At 66.8% G+C, this 15,623-nt stretch overlaps 2 protein-coding genes across 7 annotated transcripts; one reads left to right on the top strand and one right to left on the bottom strand.

Moving 5' to 3' along the window:
• The first annotated feature begins 177 nt into the window (after window positions 1-177).
• On the top strand, window positions 178-9,433 carry PPP1R35 (protein phosphatase 1 regulatory subunit 35). Of its 5 annotated transcripts, none has more exons than XM_043537605.1 (10): window positions 260-363; window positions 1,983-2,155; window positions 2,241-2,394; window positions 2,944-3,145; window positions 3,649-3,729; window positions 5,043-5,334; window positions 5,488-5,618; window positions 5,837-6,565; window positions 6,648-6,740; window positions 7,385-9,433. In XM_043537605.1, exons 1-8 carry the CDS (start codon window positions 275-277, stop codon window positions 6,008-6,010), a joined length of 1,296 nt encoding a protein of 431 aa, XP_043393540.1. In that variant the 5' UTR covers window positions 260-274; the 3' UTR covers window positions 6,011-6,565; window positions 6,648-6,740; window positions 7,385-9,433. The 5 variants fall into 5 exon arrangements, with proteins under 5 accessions (XP_043393538.1, XP_043393537.1, XP_043393540.1 ...); XM_043537606.1 differs by having other exon boundaries at window positions 293-417; XM_043537607.1 differs by lacking the exon at window positions 260-363 and adding an exon at window positions 1,588-1,712.
• On the bottom strand, window positions 7,598-15,509 carry MEPCE (methylphosphate capping enzyme). 2 transcript variants are annotated; one of them, XM_043537601.1, is made up of 5 exons: window positions 15,031-15,508; window positions 13,744-14,985; window positions 10,119-10,337; window positions 9,911-10,037; window positions 7,598-8,503 (listed from the first exon to the last, which is right to left on the bottom strand). In XM_043537601.1, exons 1-5 carry the CDS (start codon window positions 15,445-15,447, stop codon window positions 8,451-8,453), a joined length of 2,058 nt encoding a protein of 685 aa, XP_043393536.1. In that variant the 5' UTR covers window positions 15,448-15,508; the 3' UTR covers window positions 7,598-8,450. The 2 variants fall into 2 exon arrangements, with proteins under 2 accessions (XP_043393536.1, XP_037744684.2); XM_037888756.2 differs by having other exon boundaries at window positions 13,744-15,509.
• Window positions 15,510-15,623: the final 114 nt, after the last annotated feature.

Raw genomic sequence — 15,623 nt, 5'->3', positions numbered from 1 at the left:
GGCTGGATATTGGGCCAGCTGAAAAGGTCAGAGGTCACAGGTCAGGTGGCAGAGAGGGTATGAAGGGGAGGTCAGAGGTCATGGGATTGGGGTGCTTGAACTACGTCTCCCACAATGCCCTGTGGGGAGGGCGAGGGAACTACATCTCCCACAATGCCCCATGGGGAGGGGGAGGGAACTACATCTCCCACAATGACCCGCGGCGTGGGGGAGGGTGAAGGGGAACTACATCTCCCACAATGCCCTGCGGGGAGGGGGAACTACATCTCCCACAATGCCGTGCGGGGAGGAGGCGGGCCCTTGCGCGGGGCGACACGTTACGCATGTGCAGTTGGACTCCGCTCTGCCTCTGTCCCGCGAGGAGTAGGGCGATGGGATGAGGGGACAGAGCGGGGGAGTCACGTGGGGTCTGAGGAGGTGACGTAGAGGGAGGGGGGCTCTGGGGGGAGGGCTCTATGTTGTGTGTTGGGGAGGGGGGTCTACGGGGGATGATGCAGAGAGAGTGGGGGATGGGTGTCTATGGGGGGGCTCTGTGGGGGAGGGGGTCTATGGGGGGGTGATGCAGAGGGGGTAAGAGGGGGGTCTATGGGGAGGGGGGTCTACGGGGGGTGATGCAGAGGGGGTAAGGGGGGGTTCGGGGGGGTTGTGTGGGGGCTCTGGGGGTGATGCAGAGGGGGTAAGGGAGGGGGGCTCTGGGGGGGTTGTGTGGGGGCTCTGGGGGGGAGTGGGTCTATGGGGGTGATGCAGAGGGGGTAAGGGAGGGGGGTCTATGGGGGGGCTCTGGGGGGGAGGGGGTCCACGGAGGTGATGCAGAGGGGGTGAGGGACGGGTGTCTATGGGGTCTTTGGGGGGGTTGCGTGGGGGTTTGTGGGGGTGGGTGTCTATGGGGGGTGATGCAGAGAGGTGCGGGAGGAGACTCTATGGGACATTCAGTGGGGCAGGGGATGTCCTTTGCTGGGTGCTGTGGGAGGGGCATCCCTGGGGGGGGTGATGTGGGGCGGGGCCTATGGAAGTGACATGGGGGAGGGGGTCTCTGGTGAGGCATTTACACGGGAGGGTCGGGGGGACACATGAAGAGATATGGGGCTGAGCTGTGTGACCCATTAGAGGGTCCGTCTCAGATCCCCTTGGCGATGCCACTGCTTCCATGTCCGTCCGTCCCCGGGGACCCACCCCCTTCCTCAGGTCCTTTCCCCACGGGGCGGGACCCCCTGCGCCCTCTACACCCAGGATCCCCGCTGTGGGGCATCACCCCAAGGAGAAGGGCTTAAAATGGGGGCTGGGGATGTCAGCCTGGAAGGGGATCTGGGGGCCGTTTGCATGTGCCAGGGGCTGCCACCACCCAGCTATGGCATGTCCTGCGCCCACAGACCAGAGCCGGGGAGAGAACCCAGGAGTCCTGGCTCCCAGCCCCCCCAGCTCCAACCCACCAGACCCCACTCCCCTCCCAGAGCCAGGGAGAGAACCCAGGAGTCCTGGCTCCCAGCCCCCCCAGCTCCAACCCACCAGTCCCCCCTCCCCTCCCAGAGCCTTCCAAGGAGGAAGACTCCTTGGCACCCGGTGGGGTGGGGCCTTGTGGTGGGCCCCCCTGCCGTTCTGAGCCCCCCGCTGGCCGTCTGTGGGGCTCTGTCCCCAGGCCCTGAAGCGGCTGCTGCCCCGGGTGTGGCCGGGCGACTGGGGCCCATGCAGCTGACGAAGTGACAAGTTCTGTTGTAAGTGGGGGGGGTCTGGCTGTCCCGGGCCGGGCCGGTGGCTGGGTGGGCGCTGGCTCGGGGCTAGGAGCAGCTTGAATTGGGAGGGGGTGTGTGTGTGTGTGGGGGGGGTAGGGTTGAGTTGAAGGGTGTGGGGATTTCCCGGGAGGATGGGGGCGGCTGGTGACACAGGGACCCCTCGCCCGGCGCTGAGACGCGGCCACCTCTGGGGCGGGGCGGCGGAGGACACAGGGACCCCTCGCCCGGCGATCCGGGCCTTTCCCTCGGCAGGATGAGTTCCGCACCTGGTCCCGGGTCTGGGTTTGCTCCTTCCCCAGCCCCGGATCCGACCCTCTGGGCTCCCCTCAACCTGGTGAGAAGAAGAGACCCCTGGGCAAGCCGGGGTGCTCCGAGCCGGAGGCTTGGGACTGCGAGGAGGGGCTGCTGCCGGGGCCCTGGTGGAGGTGAGCCGACCGGGGCGGTGACGGGGGGCATGGACCCCTCCCCCTCCCCCTTCTGGGTCTAACACCCCTTTCCTCCTCCCCCCAGATCCGCTTCTTTGTCCACCGCCAGGTCCGGGACCTCTAGAGTCCGAGGGCCCGGTTGTTCTGCCGGCTGACGGGGCTGGATGGCGGGGCGAGCGGCCTTCACGGCGCCGGCCTCTCCCACGCCACACGGCGCTGCCCCCTGCTGGTGCAGGCGGGTGTGTCGCCTTCCTGCCAGACCGCCACCTTGCAGGACTGCGTCTCCCAGGATGCAGTGCGGGCACGGGTTGGAAATGTCGGCCTCCTGCTTGCTGGGAGACGTAGTCCGCCGTGGAGCGTTGCTTGCTGGGAGACGTAGTCCGCCGTGGAGCGTTGCATGCTGGGAGACGTAGTCCGCCGTGGAGCGTTGCTTGCTGGGAGACGTAGTCTGCCGTGGAGCGTTGCTTGCTGGGAGACGTAGTCTGCCGTGGAGCGTTGCATGCTGGGAGACGTAGTCCGCCGTGGAGCGTTGCTTGTTGGGAGACGTAGTCCGCCGTGGAGCATTGCATGCTGGGAGACGTAGTCCGCCGTGGAGCGTTGCTTGCTGGGAGACGTAGTCCGCCGTGGAGCGTTGCTTGCTGGGAGACGTAGTCCGCCGTGGAGCGTTGCTTGCTGGGAGACATAGTCCGCCGTGGAGCATTGCATGCTGGGAGTTTAGCTAACCACTGGTTCTGGAGTGGTCCCATCCGCCATGTGTCCCACACGCTCACTCTCCCCTTCCCCAGCAGGAGCTGCAGCCCAGCCCCCAAATGGCACCTGGGGGATGCGCCTGGGGCCCCCAACGGCACGGCCGGTGGCGGCGAGGAGAAGGAGCAGGAACGAGACGTGTGCAGCGCGGAGAACACCAGCCTCTTCTCCAGCTTCCAACACGTCGCCGTTGGCCTGGCCTTCGCCAAGGGGCGCCCCTTCCGCCAGCCCCCTAGACCAAGTGTGAGTGCCGGGGCTGGGGGGCCCCCTTCCGCAGCCCCCTACACCACCTGTCCATGCCGGGGTGGGAGTGCCAAGGCCGCGTCCCCTGCCTGATGGGCTGTTCTCCCCCCCGTCCCTGGCTGGACCCACCAGAGGGCCTGTGGTGTTCCCCCGCCCGGCCAGCCAGCTCTCTGCCCCCCCCGGCCCTGCTACAGCCCCTGCATTTCCTCTCCCCACAGATCTCTTCATGGGGGCTGTGACAGCCACATCCAGCTTCCTGCTGCGCCCCATCCAGCCCCTCCACCAGTTCCTGGAGGTAACTGCAGACCCCTGGTGGGGAGGTCAGGGCTGGGATACCCAAGGGACCCACCCACCTTATTCTTCTTGGAGGCGGGGGGGAATCCCTGGCTGGCTGGGCCCCTGGTTCTGATTCGGGGGGAATATGGGGCCTGCGGGTCCAATGCAGGAGAGGGGAGCGGGTAGCAGATCAGCGGGTGAGGCCGGCGTCTGCTGCTTTTCCCCAGCTGACCTGTAGCCCCAGCGAGTGGAGAGTCGCCCTGCTGGCCCTGGCGCTCGGCCACTTCCTGCGCTCGGCCTTCCTGGAGGCGAGTGACCCCGGGGAATCCTGCACCCCGTCAGGGGCCCGCAGCGCCCCGGCCCCCTCCGCCCCCCGCCGGGGCTGCCGATCACGCGCCGTCAACCTCCCGAAATAAAAATTGCAATTGAAACACCCAAGAAAATGTTGCATTGGACTTGAACGATGGTGAATGGGAAAAGGGAGGTGGGGCTGGGAGCCAGGATGCCTGGGTTCTCTCCCCGGCTCTGAGAGGGGAGTGGGGGCTGGTGGGTCAGAGCAGGGGGGGCTGGGAGCCCGGACGCCTGGGTTCGCTCCCCCGCTCTGGGAGGGGAGTGGGGGCTGGTGGGTTAGAGCAGGGCAGGCTGGGAGCCAGGACTCCTGGGTTCTCTCCCCGGCTCTGGGAGGGGAATGGGGCAGGTGGGTTAGAGCGGGGGAGGGGGCTGGAAGCCAGGACTCCTGGGTTCTCTCCCTGGCTCTGGGAGGGGAGGGGCTCTGCTCCCCTCAGGCCCCAGGGGGCGGAGCCAGGGCTCGAAGCCCCGCCCTTCCTGCAGCCCGCTAGGGCGTAGTGACAACGGCCGCCATGCTGGGGCGAGAACGAGGCTGCAGCCGGCGGACACGCCCCCCTGCGGGCGCCGCCATCTTGGTCTCAGAAGGAGGCCGCTGGTTGCCGCCATCTTGGCGTGGGAACGAGGCCGGCCGGGGGGGACGGGCCGAGCCGCAGCCCCGCCCCCCCCCACCTGCCGCCACCGTCGGCGGCCGCGCGCGGGAGCCGTTGCGGGGCCGGGCCAGGCTGGCGCCCCCCGGCGATGACGCGGCCCCCGCGGCCGGGCCCCCCCCCGCCCCGCTCCGGCCCGGGGCCCCGCCCCCCCGCGCGCTGCCCGCCCTGGACCTGTCGCTCAGCCCCGCGCGCGCCGGGGGCGGGATCCTGCGGCGGCGGCGGCGCGGGGCGGGGGGGCGCGCGGGGGGACGCCAGGTGCGGGGGCGCTGTGCCGCGGGGGCTCATGGGAGCGGGGGGCGCTGTGCCCCGGGGGCTCATGGGAACGGGGGGGGAGGGGCGGGGGGGCGCTGTGCCGCGGAGGCTCATGGGGGAGGGGCGGGGGGCGTTGTGCCCCTGGGGCTCATGGGAGGGAGGGGCGGGGGGCGCTGTGCCGCGGGGGCTCATGGGAGCGGGGGGGAGGGGCGGGGGCGCTGTGCCCCGGGGTCTCATGGGAGTGGGGGAGGGGAGGGGTCCGACGTGCCCCGGGGGCTCATGGGGGAGGGGGGTGAGTGTCAGGTCGGTCTCCGTGCCCCAGGGGATTCTGGGATAGCCCCCCCCCCCCACTAACCCCTGCTCTCCCCCAGGTCCGGTTCCTGCTGGGCTCTGCCCCGGACGACGCCCCCCCCAGCCCGGAGCCCCCGGCCCCCCACAGCCCCCCCGTGGTGGCGCCGGGTGGGGCGGAGGCTCCGCGGGCGAAGACGGGGCTCGGGGGGCCGGCGGGGGACCTGGCCGCCCCCCAGCTGCTCACCAGCCTGGCCCTGGGTGAGGAGGTGCAGGCGGCCGCACGCCGGGGCTTCGACGCCCACCGGGCCGCCCAGGAGCTGCTGGCCACGTCCTTCCTCGCCCGCTGCAGCGTGGAGGGCAAGGCGGCCGCAGGTGAGAGGTGGGGCGCCCCCCGGCCCTGCCCCCTTCCCCGGCCGTGCCGGTGCCCCTCACTCCCGCCCCGCAACCCCCTGCCCCTCCCGACGCCCCTGACTCCCGCCCCGCGGCCCTGGGAGGGACGTTCCCAGCCTCTCTCTGCTGCACCAGGCATGAACATCCCCCGAGAGCAGCAGCTGTACCAGGGGCTCGTCAGCCTGCAGGTGCCCGCGGAGGAGGTGCTGAGCTCTGCCCTGCAGGAGAAACTCTCGCTCGTCCGATCCCAGCCTGAACCCCATAGGGTGAGTAACCCTCGGTGGGGCTGTCCCCCTAGGGGTCGCCAGCTCCCACCCAGGCCCCGGGCGGGGGCTGGCCGGCTCACAGGGGCGGGGCATGGGGGCTGTCCCATCTGGGGGGCGCCAGCTCCCATCTGGCCCCCGGGCGGGGACTGGCTGGGTCAGGGGGGTGGGGAATGGGGCAGCTCTAGGTCTCACCAGTGGGGTGTCTCCCCCCTTCCCAGGAGCCCGACCCCGAAGGCCCGGACCTGCTGATGTTCTACGAGCCCCTGGAGCTGTTCGCGGAGACCCCGTACCTGGGCGTGGAGGGGCTGCCCCCCCTGCGGCTCCAGCCCCACGTCCGACCCCCGGCCTCCGCCTTCCTGATGTTCCGCAAGCTGCAGCAGTGGGAGGCCTAGCGGGGCTGGCACCCGGCGGCTGGGCCCGAGACTGGTTCTGGGGGGCCCCCCCGCCCCCCCCCCGAGCTGTGTCCACACCCTTTGTACCCAGCCCCCCCGGGGCCACCAAATAAACCCCCCTCTGGGCTCTCAGCTGCCGTGCCTGAACATTGGGGGGGCCCTCCACGTGCGCTGTGGCCCCCTGCCACTGATCGGGGTGGGGGAGGGGTGTGTCCCATTGAGCCCCATGGGGGGAGGGGCGGTGGAGGATGGTGTTTCCCAGCATTCCTCGGGGGGGGCCGCGGGAAGCGAGACATCCCATAATTCCTGGGCTGAATGGAGCCGGGACGTTTCCCAGCAGGCTCTGCACGCGGTCCGGGGGGAGGGGGAGGAAAAGGCGCCTACATATCCCAGCAGTCTTTGCGCGGCAGGACTCCATTTCCCATGAGGCTCGGCGGCGGCCCGGCCCCTTCCCGTCGTGCCCTGCGCGCAGGGATGGCGGGCGCGAGAGAGCCGCGGCTCTCGGCGGCGGAATTCGAACGGGTGAAGCTGAGTTACCTGGAAACCATCACCCAGGTAACGGGCCGGACCATGCGCCGGGGCGGGGGGAGATTCCCCAGGGCCTGGCTCCCGTTTTCATCCCTTCCCCTCCTCTCAGGAGCTGCAGGAGGCGGCCGGGCTGATGGGGCATCTGGACCGGAACCTGAGCGCCTGGGCCCGGCGGGCGGGGCAGCCGGAGGCGCTGGCTCAGGTATCCTCCCCTCGCCTCAATGGTTCGTCCCGCGCGTTCCCCCCCTCGCCACTGGTGCGTGCCGTCCACTATTCTCAGCCTGTTCCTCCCCCCATCCCAATGGTCAAGCCCACGTGCCCCCCGCCCCAGTGGGCTGGTCCACGTGCCCTCCCCACCCTGTTCTCAGCCCACGGCTCCCCCTATCCCAATGGGCTGGCCCAAGTGCCCCCCCCACCCCAGTGGGCTGGTCCACGTGCCCTCCCCCCCGTTCTCAGCCCGCTGCTCCCCCCACCCCAGTGGGCTGGTCCACATGCCCTCCCCACCCTGTTCTCAGCCCACTGCTCCCCCTATCCCAATGGGCTGGCTCAAGTGCCCCCCCCACCCCAGTGGGCTGGTCCACGTGCGCCCCCCCCCCCCGTTCTCAGCCCGCTGCTCCCCCTATCCCAATGGGCTGGCTCAAGTGCCCCCCCACCCCAGTGGGCTGGTCCACGTGCGCCTCCCCCCCCCCCCCCGTTCTCAGCCCGCTGCTCCCCCTATCCCAATGGGCTGGCTCAAGTGCCCCCCCCCCCCCCCCCCCGGCTGGTCCACGTGCCCCCCCAACCCCATCCCAGTGGGCTGGCCCACGTGCCCTCCCCCCCTTCTGAGCCTGCTGTTCTCTCCCCCAGGTGTGGTGCCGATTCCAGGCCCAGCTGGCTGCTGCGTGCGCGGCCCCGGGGCCCCCCCTCCTCCCGCCGCCCGGCCCAGCCCAGCCCCGACCCGCAGCTGGAGGGAGACCGGAGCCGCCCGCCCCGCCCGGGGCTGGTCAATAAACGCTGGCTCGGGCCTGGGCCCGCCTCGCGCCTGGATCCTTCTCGCCGCCCCCAGGCGCCAGGCCGGGCAATAATCGGTAGCTTTTATTTATATATAATAGAATCAACATCTGTAAGGATAAAACTCCACGTCACACGCGGGGGGCGCCCCCCAGGCAATGCCGCTGGGGCCCCCTGCTGCGGGGGGAACCGGCCCAGGGCCAGCAGGAAGGGATCCCACAGGCACCTCTTCAGCCTGCCCCCGGCAAGAAGGGCAGCGCTGCCCCCCCCTTTTACAGCAGAGGGGAAACTGAGGCAGCTGCTGCCCTGGCTGGTCTCCCCCCTAACAACAGATGCAAAGGGCCCCTCCCATCCCTGCTGCAGAAAGATGAGCTGTTAAGGGGTGGGAATCAGAGGGGAGCTTGGACAGCTGACTGGGGGGGGGGGGGAATGGGGAGCACAGACTGTTCTGCCACCCCCCCCCCCCCCAATCTCTGCTCTAGCTTCCCCCCCAGCCCTGTGGTGGAATGAAGTGCACTGGGCTCCAACTGGGGACTGGGTGGGGGGCTGCAGGGGGGAGCCCCCGGCCTCCTTTCATCACCTCCCCCCGGGGGGGGGGCTGAGTATTCAGTATGGGGCACCTGCAGCCCCCCCCATGCAGTTCTTCTCCAGGCTGCAGCGCTAAGCAGTGTCCAGCAGGGGGCAGCCCCTCTCACCCGGCGCATTCATTCCTCGGCAGTTTGGTGAGCGCAAACCCCGCGGGCCGGGCCGTCTGCCCGCAGGCGCCTGGGGCTGGGGAGCTGCGCCACGTCCAGCGGCTGCCGATCTTGGGGCGCGGCGGCCAGTCCCGCCCGCCCCTGGGTCCGTCGGGCTCAGCCCAGCTGTCCTCCAATGCAAAGAAAAAAACGGGGGGCTCCGGTCCCGAGCGTCGGCCGCTTCTCCCTCAGCGGGTGGTGGGGTGGCCCTTGTGAAGGAGATAGATGGGGCGCTGGAACCCTGCGGGCAGACGGGGGCAGCGGGTTAGTACAAGCACTGCGCTGCCCGGCCCCGCTGCTCCCCCTCCCCCATCTGGGGCCCCCCCAAATCGGCTAACACGGAGACTCGTTATGTTGCCACGGAGCTGCTGATCGTGACTTGTGAGCAACACCCGAGGAGCCCCTCCAGCTCTGCCGCCCCCCACAGAGAGCGGATGTGAGGAGCTAGGGAATCGGTCTGCGCCCCGACTATGAATCCTGCTCGTTACCGGAGGCTCGTTAGGTTGGTCTGTGTCAGAGGAGTCAGCTGCTGGTAGGCGCAGTTTTAGGGACCCCCGGAGCATGGGGTTGCATCTCTGACCATCCTGGCTAATAACCACTGATGGCCCTGTCCGCCGTAAACAATTCTTCTTTGACCTGTGTTCTACTTTTGGCCTTAACATCCCCTAGCAAGGAGTTCCACAGGTTAACTGTGCATTGTGGGAAGACAGGCTGGCTTGTCACAATCCAAATGTTTCAAGGGGAAGTGACGATTTGGATGGAAACATTTGGAAACTAGCTGAAATCCAATGAAGCATTTTGTTTTGACTTATTTTGCAACTGATAAATATCAAATGTCCATTTTAATGCCTTGTAATAATACAAATAGATAGTAATTAGGCCTGACAAATTAGATTGGTCAGTAAATGTCTTTCACCATATCCACAAACCAACCAAAACATATCGCCATGGCTAACTGAAGTTTACGGACAGGCAAAGGAAGGAAAATACTGCCTGAAAGTTAAAAAAAAATCCAGTGACTTTGGAATTAGCCTCCTTACAAAGGCACTAGCCAATGCATATTAAACACAGGCCGGATTTGTTGATTTAAGGATACTGATGTTGTATATTTTGACAGAGGACGTTGACCAGTTGCGTTTCAACTGCATAAATCTTTAACTTTTTGAATCTACATCGACGGTCAGTAAATCCTTGTCCCAAAATTTCACACCGCGGTGAACATGTGAATCAATCAAAATGGGGAAAAAACCCGTAAACCCCTGTACAAGGGTGAAAATGTAAAAACAGACGGAAACCTCACTAGGCCCTGAAATCGAATTCTGCCAAGCCTGATAATATTATAACTATTAAATGAACATGTACGATAAAAGTAATTATCAGAACGAAATTACCATTGCAACACCACGTTCAGTATTTTCGCTTTGATAACACGAACCACGCAGCGTTTCGCAAAGTCTTTGGGGATTTTCTCCTTTAGAGATTTGACTTTTTTGCCCCAATCTGGGACAAGCCAGATTTTGTGGAGTTTCCCCAACGGGTCAGAAATTCTGGTTTCCAGCCCAGTTCTACCGATGGCAGACACCCGCCATCGGCTCATTCAGCCGCTGCCTTCTCGGCCCAGGCCGCCCAAGGGGGGCCCCCCTCTCACCTCGGGAGCTGTTGTAGGGCCTGGCCACCAGCTCGCAGCTGGAGAAGCCCACCTCCGGGGAGGTCAGGTAGGAGGGGAACTGCTCCGGTTTCAGCTTGATGCGGTAGTAGTTTCTGTAGATGGTTTCCTGGGGAGAGGAGACAGGCATCAGCCAGGCCGGCGGCTGCAATCCCCGCCCCGCCCGCCCCCCAGGCAGGCCGGTGCTCACCGTCAGGTTCTTGCGCTTGCCGTAGGAGGACCAGGGCTGGGGCTCCAGCAGCAGGAGGCCGCCGGGCCGCAGGTGGCGGTAGATGCGCTTGAAGAGCCGCTTCAGCCCGTCGTCCCCCCAGTTGAGGTGCACCCACTTGGTGAGGCTGAGACACAGCACGACGTCGTACTCGGCGCCCTGCGTTTCCAGCAGCTCGTCCCGCTCCAGCACGTAGTTCCCCTGCGGGCACAGGGAGGGCGTGACGGGCGGGCTGGGAGCCAGCCAGCCCCAGCACGTGCTGGGAGAACCCAGGCGGCCGGGCTCCTGGCCCCCCTGCTCCGAGACCCACCCGCCCCCACTCCCCTCCCAGAGCCGGGGAGAGAACCCAGGCGTCCTGCCCCAAGGGCCAGGGATGTTTGGTTTCCATAGCACGCCCCAGAGATCAGCCCCCACCCCCAGATCAGGGCCCTCTGCAGCCTCCCAGCCTCCTCCTGCCGCTGCTCCAGGGCCCACACCACTCAGCTCCCCTCAGCTATCTGGAATTCCCCCAACACCACAGAGCCCCCAGAGCTCAATGGGTCCCCTCTGTCCCCATGAAGGTCAAGATCAGGATCATGCCCACCTCAGACACACCCCCAGCCCCACAGGCGCCTTTCCCCCAAAACACCCGGGCTCGCTGGGCTTGGCAGAAGCCTCGCTCAGAATAAATTTTTCCATTTGTGCTTCAGTTAATTTCTGGACCAACCCTTCGGCCATGTTGATTCCCAGCTAAATGCAGCCGGGTTTGGTCCATCTCCGTGGTACCTCGCAAGGTCCCCTATCGCTGCACGCAGCGGAATACCGTCAGCCCCTCATTCACGGGACGCTTTCAGCCGAGACAAAGGTGACGGATCTATTGTGTGTTCACAGCCGGGCGCCAGCCACACAGCCTGGCCCCCAAAGTTAGCCGTTCCCCCCCGGTTGGCTCTTGCTAGCGAGCCAAGGCCTCGAAGCCCCAGTTTCCACGGAGGTTCCTGCGTATTGCAGCCTCTTGAAGAGACTAAAGCCCATTTCGCCCTGCGCGGGGTCAGGCCCCTTCTCCGCAGGCTTCTTTTCAAAAAGGAAAATGTCGAAAACTTTCAAAAACAGCAACACCCGGCTTCCAACTCGGCAGTTCCCCAGTTCCTGCCATACAACGCCTCCCCCCGGGTTATCAGCCCGTGGGGGTGTAAATATTTACCAGCCTCCATGCTGGGGGCATCTACAGGAATCTCCCTCCCCCAGGAGTTCAGGCTGTGACCCACTTCTCTCTCCAGCCCCGTGGCTGCGTTAGACAGTGACCTACTGGGTGATTCCCTCCGGGAATTTACACTGGAGGCTCCTCAGGGCAGACGCTGTCCAGTGGTGGGTCTGGGCAGTGGCTGGCACAAGAGGGGTCGGGATCTGGCAGCACAAAGGGGGTCCCCGATCATGGTCGGGGTGGAGGGTGGTGTCTGGGAAGCCCTGATCTCAGTCGGGGGGCGGTGGTTCCACACATGGGACCCTCTAAAGAACTCTGGAAGGGGTCAGGCATGTTTAAACACAAGACCTCTGGGTGGGTGAGGGGGCACTACGGGTTCCAGCCTGCCCTGCTGGCCACACAGCATGCTGGGACTCGCAGTCCCAGGCCGGCGCTGGAATCGATGCTCAGCTCTGGCTGATTTGCGAGCGACAGGCCGATAGGTCCGACAGGATCGGGGGAGTGGTGGCTTTCTACTCACTTTCCGTTCAGGCATCAAACCCGCCAACCGGGCCAGGAAGAGAACCCAAGAGTCCCGACTCCCCTCCCTCCCTCCAGCTGTTAGCCAATGCTCCTGCCTTCAGAGGAAGCATGTTAACTCGAACTCGGGGGGAGAGCCCCTGGGTAGCCATCTCACGTCCCTCGGCCCCCAGTGCCGGCTGGAGATCGCGCCCGCTGTGGGATTTCCCAGGCAGCTCGGCTGGGCACGGGGCGGGGTCACCCTGCGACAGGCCCGAGAGCGTGGGTGAGACTGGCACTAGCAGGGGCAGGGAGAGGCCTGCCTGCCTTGCAGGACCAATATACCATGGTTCTACCCAACAGACAGCACCTGGCACGTAGCGTGACCTCAACAGGGGTGAAAGGGACCCAGGCAGAGCTGCCAAAGGTGCCTGCGTACAGATTATCAACCCCCCCGAGGTGAGAACCTGCTTCCCCCTAAGCCTGGCCAGAGCGTTTCCATTCTGTTACAGGCTCGATCTAGGTCATTGCAGTGGTCCGGGGAACATTTCTCTGCATACCAGCGGCTGGATTCCCCCTGTCAAGGATCTTGGCCCTGTGGACAAAATCCATCCCCCCAGCCCCCCCGACGTGTCTAATTCTCCGCCCATTCGGCAGCAGATCTCAAAGCGCACAGACGGAGGCTTGGAAAGGATCATTAGGGGAATTCCAGGCCTCTGGCCCTTCAGGGACTCCAATGAGCAAGGCTCCTTAACTCCCATGAGCCTCATGCAAGGCCCAGCATTGGAGAGTGGGGAAACTGAGGCACGGGGTCAGGAGGAGAGCGGAGAATAGGAACCAGATAGAAGCCAGAAACGTAACCCCCGGAAACTGACCGGTTCTGCCACATGCCCCCGTGTAAAACTCATCAGAGAAACCTGGGAGGTAGCCTTCCTGTTCCAACCCCAACAGACTGAGGGCTGCTGCTCTGGGGACAGGCCACCCTCCTTAACCGCCTCGTGGACTTTGATTTCCAAGCCCAACAGGGACAAGGACAGAGGTGAAAATCTAAGCTCGGAGGAAACAGCCTTCTGACACCCAACCTAACTCCCCTCCCGGAGGGGAAGGGCCTAAGATAAGGCCCTGTCCGCGGGCGGGCGTCTCTCCTGCTGTGGGCACAGGGCAGCACTTCTCCCGTCGATCATTGCCCGGTTAACGGATCTGCCCCCAGCTGCATTCCCCTGCCAACCACCCTCGGTCAAGAGCTGGGTTCAGATGTGGCTGGGTGCCATTTATCAGCTGATCTCGAGAGCACATGCCTCACAGAGCGAAACGGGTGCCAGTCCATTTCAGGTAAACCGAGGCAGAGGTGAACCAAAGTGGCCAAGGTCACAGACACCCCCACCCTAAAATTCTGTGCTCTCCTGCTTCCGGTGGGGAATTCTGGCTCTGTGAGGGGACGGAGGGACGGCTGTGCCCCTCGCCAGAGGGGCTCGGCTGAGACAAGCCAGGAGCTATTTAACCGGTCCCTTCGTCTTGTCAGTTGCACTGGTCTCCTGATTGCAGGGGAATCCTGGCCCCCCATATGCACCCCCGCCCCCCAGCAAGATGAAGTCGCTCCCCCTGAATCAGAAGTTAGCAGCCCGAGAAGCTGTTCCACCAGGATTCAGCAATTCCACCCACCCCCCAGGCAAGGCCTGTGTGATCCTACCAGCCCATCCCACCTAAGCCACTGGCCGGCCTAGGAGAGGAGCTAATCCCCGCCCCCTCGTATGGGATGGGAGGGCTCCTCCTGCCAAACCCTAGTCCCTCCCCCAGGATCTTAGGGGGCGTGTCTGTTGTGTGACCTCCCACCTCCCGCTGAAAGCAGCCGGGTGGGCGGCTGCTACCCACACCAGCGGCGCCCCCGAAAGGTGGGGCCCTCCCCCTGCCACATCCTAGGCCTCTTACCCGGACAAAGATCACGTTGTCGGGGAAGTCGGCAGCACCCGCCCCATCCTGGGGCACCCGGGGAGCAGCGATGGGCCCCCTGCTGGCCGCCAGCGAGGCGGGGAAGCAGCCCCTCCGCCTCTTGTTGCCAGCTCCGGCCGGCGTCTCCTCGGCCTCCTCCTGTCGCTGCTGGATCTCCTCGGACAGGTAGTGGCGGATGTTCTGGCGGGCCGAGTGGATCAGGGCCCCGTCTATGTCCAGCCCCACCACCCGGGCGGGTTTCCACTTCTTGGCCACGCTCAGGGTGAGGTGCCCCACGTTGCAGCCCAGGTCCAGCACCTCTTTGCCCTGGAACCACTCGGGTTTCATGACCCGCAGCCGGGCGTCCTCGCAGTTGGGGTTCCGGTAGCCGTAGTATTTGCAGTAGTTGCCGTATTGGAACTTGCGCTGCTGACGCCGCCGCTTGGCCGGGGGCACCGGCTGGTGCCTCCCGGCCCCTTTGCCCTTTTCCGGGCTACTCTTGCCCGGCTGGCCCCCGCCTTTGCCCCCGCCCGGGGTGGGGGGAGGCGGTGGCAGCTTGGCCCCCCCGGCCGCCTCCGATTTGCTGGAAGTCCGGCGCCTTTTGCGGTGGTGGCGGCCGCCGGAGGAGGCGGCGCAGGAAGGGGTGACGCAGCCGGCCCCCTCGGCGGCGAGGGGCAGCAGCGGGGAGACCACCTCGTCCCTGCAGTTGATGGCCGTGTTGAGTTCGTAGGGCTGCGGGGTGGGGCAGGCGCCCTCGCAGGCCTTGCAGGCCACCTGCTTGCAGTCCCCGGCCCCGCCCCCGCCCCGCTGCTGCCCCCGGTGGCGGTGGCGCTTGCGGCCCGCCTTGAAGGGCGAGGCCAGCACCAGGGCCGCGTCGCCGTCCTGGGCGTTGAGGCTCAGCGGGTCCGTGATGTCCTTGGGGATGAGGATCTCCACCGGGTCCCGGCCCTTGGCGGGCAGCGGCGAGGACTTGGGGGTCTCGGCGTTGAGGGCCTGGTTCACCTCCTCGTCCAGCAGGCTGTTGAGGTTGAGGGGGTCGAAGATGTTGCCCCCCAGCAGGAACTCGGAGGGCAGCACCGGGTCGCACTCGGAGTTGACCCGGCGCCGGCGCTTGGAGGCCGGGTGCTTGAAGCCCGCGTTGCAGCTGTTCCGCCGCTTGCCGCGCTGGGGCTGGAGGCCGTTGCGGGGCCGCGGCAGCTCGCCCACGCCGTCCTCCTCCTTGGGGCCGGCCCCCGGCGGCGGCCGCCCGGGGGCCCCGCCGCCGCCGCCCCGCCGCTGGCCCCAGGGGGCGGCCTCCTGGTGCAGCTGCACGAGGGGGCCGCCCGCGCGCCCGCCGCCTGCCCCGCGCGCCGGCCCGGCCCCCTGGCGCAGCTCCGCCGCGGCGGCCCCCTCGTGCAGCTGCACCAGGGGGCCGCCCCCTCCCGCCGCGGGCGGGGGCTTGAGGGGCGGCGGCGGGGCCGGGACCAGGAACGTCTCCTTGTCCGCCGCCATCTCGATCATCGCCTGCGCGGGGGCGGCCCCGCTCCGCGCGCCCCGCAACGGCCGCGCCCGCCCCTCACGGGCCCCGCCGGCGCATGCGCCTCCGGCCCGCGGCGCAGCCGCGGCCGCCTCCCTCCGCCGCCTTCGCCCCGGCGCGGGGCCCCAACGCGCCTGCGCTGCGCCCCCTCCCCCCCCGCGGCGACGCGCCGCCCCCGCGTGGCGCATGCGCGGCCCGGCCGCCCGCGCGAGGCCCAGGAGGAGACAGCCGCGGCTCGCGTCTCCCAGCTCAGACTCGATGGCAAGGCGGCCCCCCCCGCCTGCGGTAGATATACCCGGTGGGCGGGCCCGCCAGGGGCCACGCCCCCTCCCGCGGCCGCGGACCAATCAGGGCGCCGTGTTGT

The sequence above is a fragment of the Chelonia mydas genome, unplaced genomic scaffold (assembly GCF_015237465.2).
Source record: "Chelonia mydas isolate rCheMyd1 unplaced genomic scaffold, rCheMyd1.pri.v2 scaffold_60_arrow_ctg1, whole genome shotgun sequence".
NCBI classification, from domain to species: Eukaryota; Metazoa; Chordata; order Testudines; family Cheloniidae; genus Chelonia; species Chelonia mydas.
Note: the sequence above shows the minus strand (reverse complement) of the source record. Positions and strands in the feature narration are given on the sequence as shown.

What these genes read in the sequence shown, in the direction of transcription:
- PPP1R35 (XM_043537605.1), top strand. Translation starts at nt 275, where the DNA reads ATGCCGTGCGGGGAGGAGGCGGGCCCTTGCGCGGGGCGACACGTTACG. An exon ending in TGCGCTCGGCCTTCCTGGAG is followed by an intron (nt 3,730 to 5,042) that starts GCGAGTGACCCC and finishes GCTCTCCCCCAG; the next exon opens with GTCCGGTTCCTGCTGGGCTC. An exon ending in CCCAGCCTGAACCCCATAGG is followed by an intron (nt 5,619 to 5,836) that starts GTGAGTAACCCT and finishes CCCCCTTCCCAG; the next exon opens with GAGCCCGACCCCGAAGGCCC.
- MEPCE (XM_037888756.2), bottom strand. Translation starts at nt 15,447, where the DNA reads ATGCGCCACGCGGGGGCGGCGCGTCGCCGCGGGGGGGGAGGGGGCGCA. An exon ending in ACAACGTGATCTTTGTCCGG is followed by an intron (nt 10,338 to 13,743) that starts GTAAGAGGCCTA and finishes CTGTGCCCGCAG; the next exon opens with GGGAACTACGTGCTGGAGCG. An exon ending in GCCCTACAACAGCTCCCGAG is followed by an intron (nt 8,504 to 9,910) that starts GTGAGAGGGGGG and finishes GTCTGCCCGCAG; the next exon opens with GGTTCCAGCGCCCCATCTAT.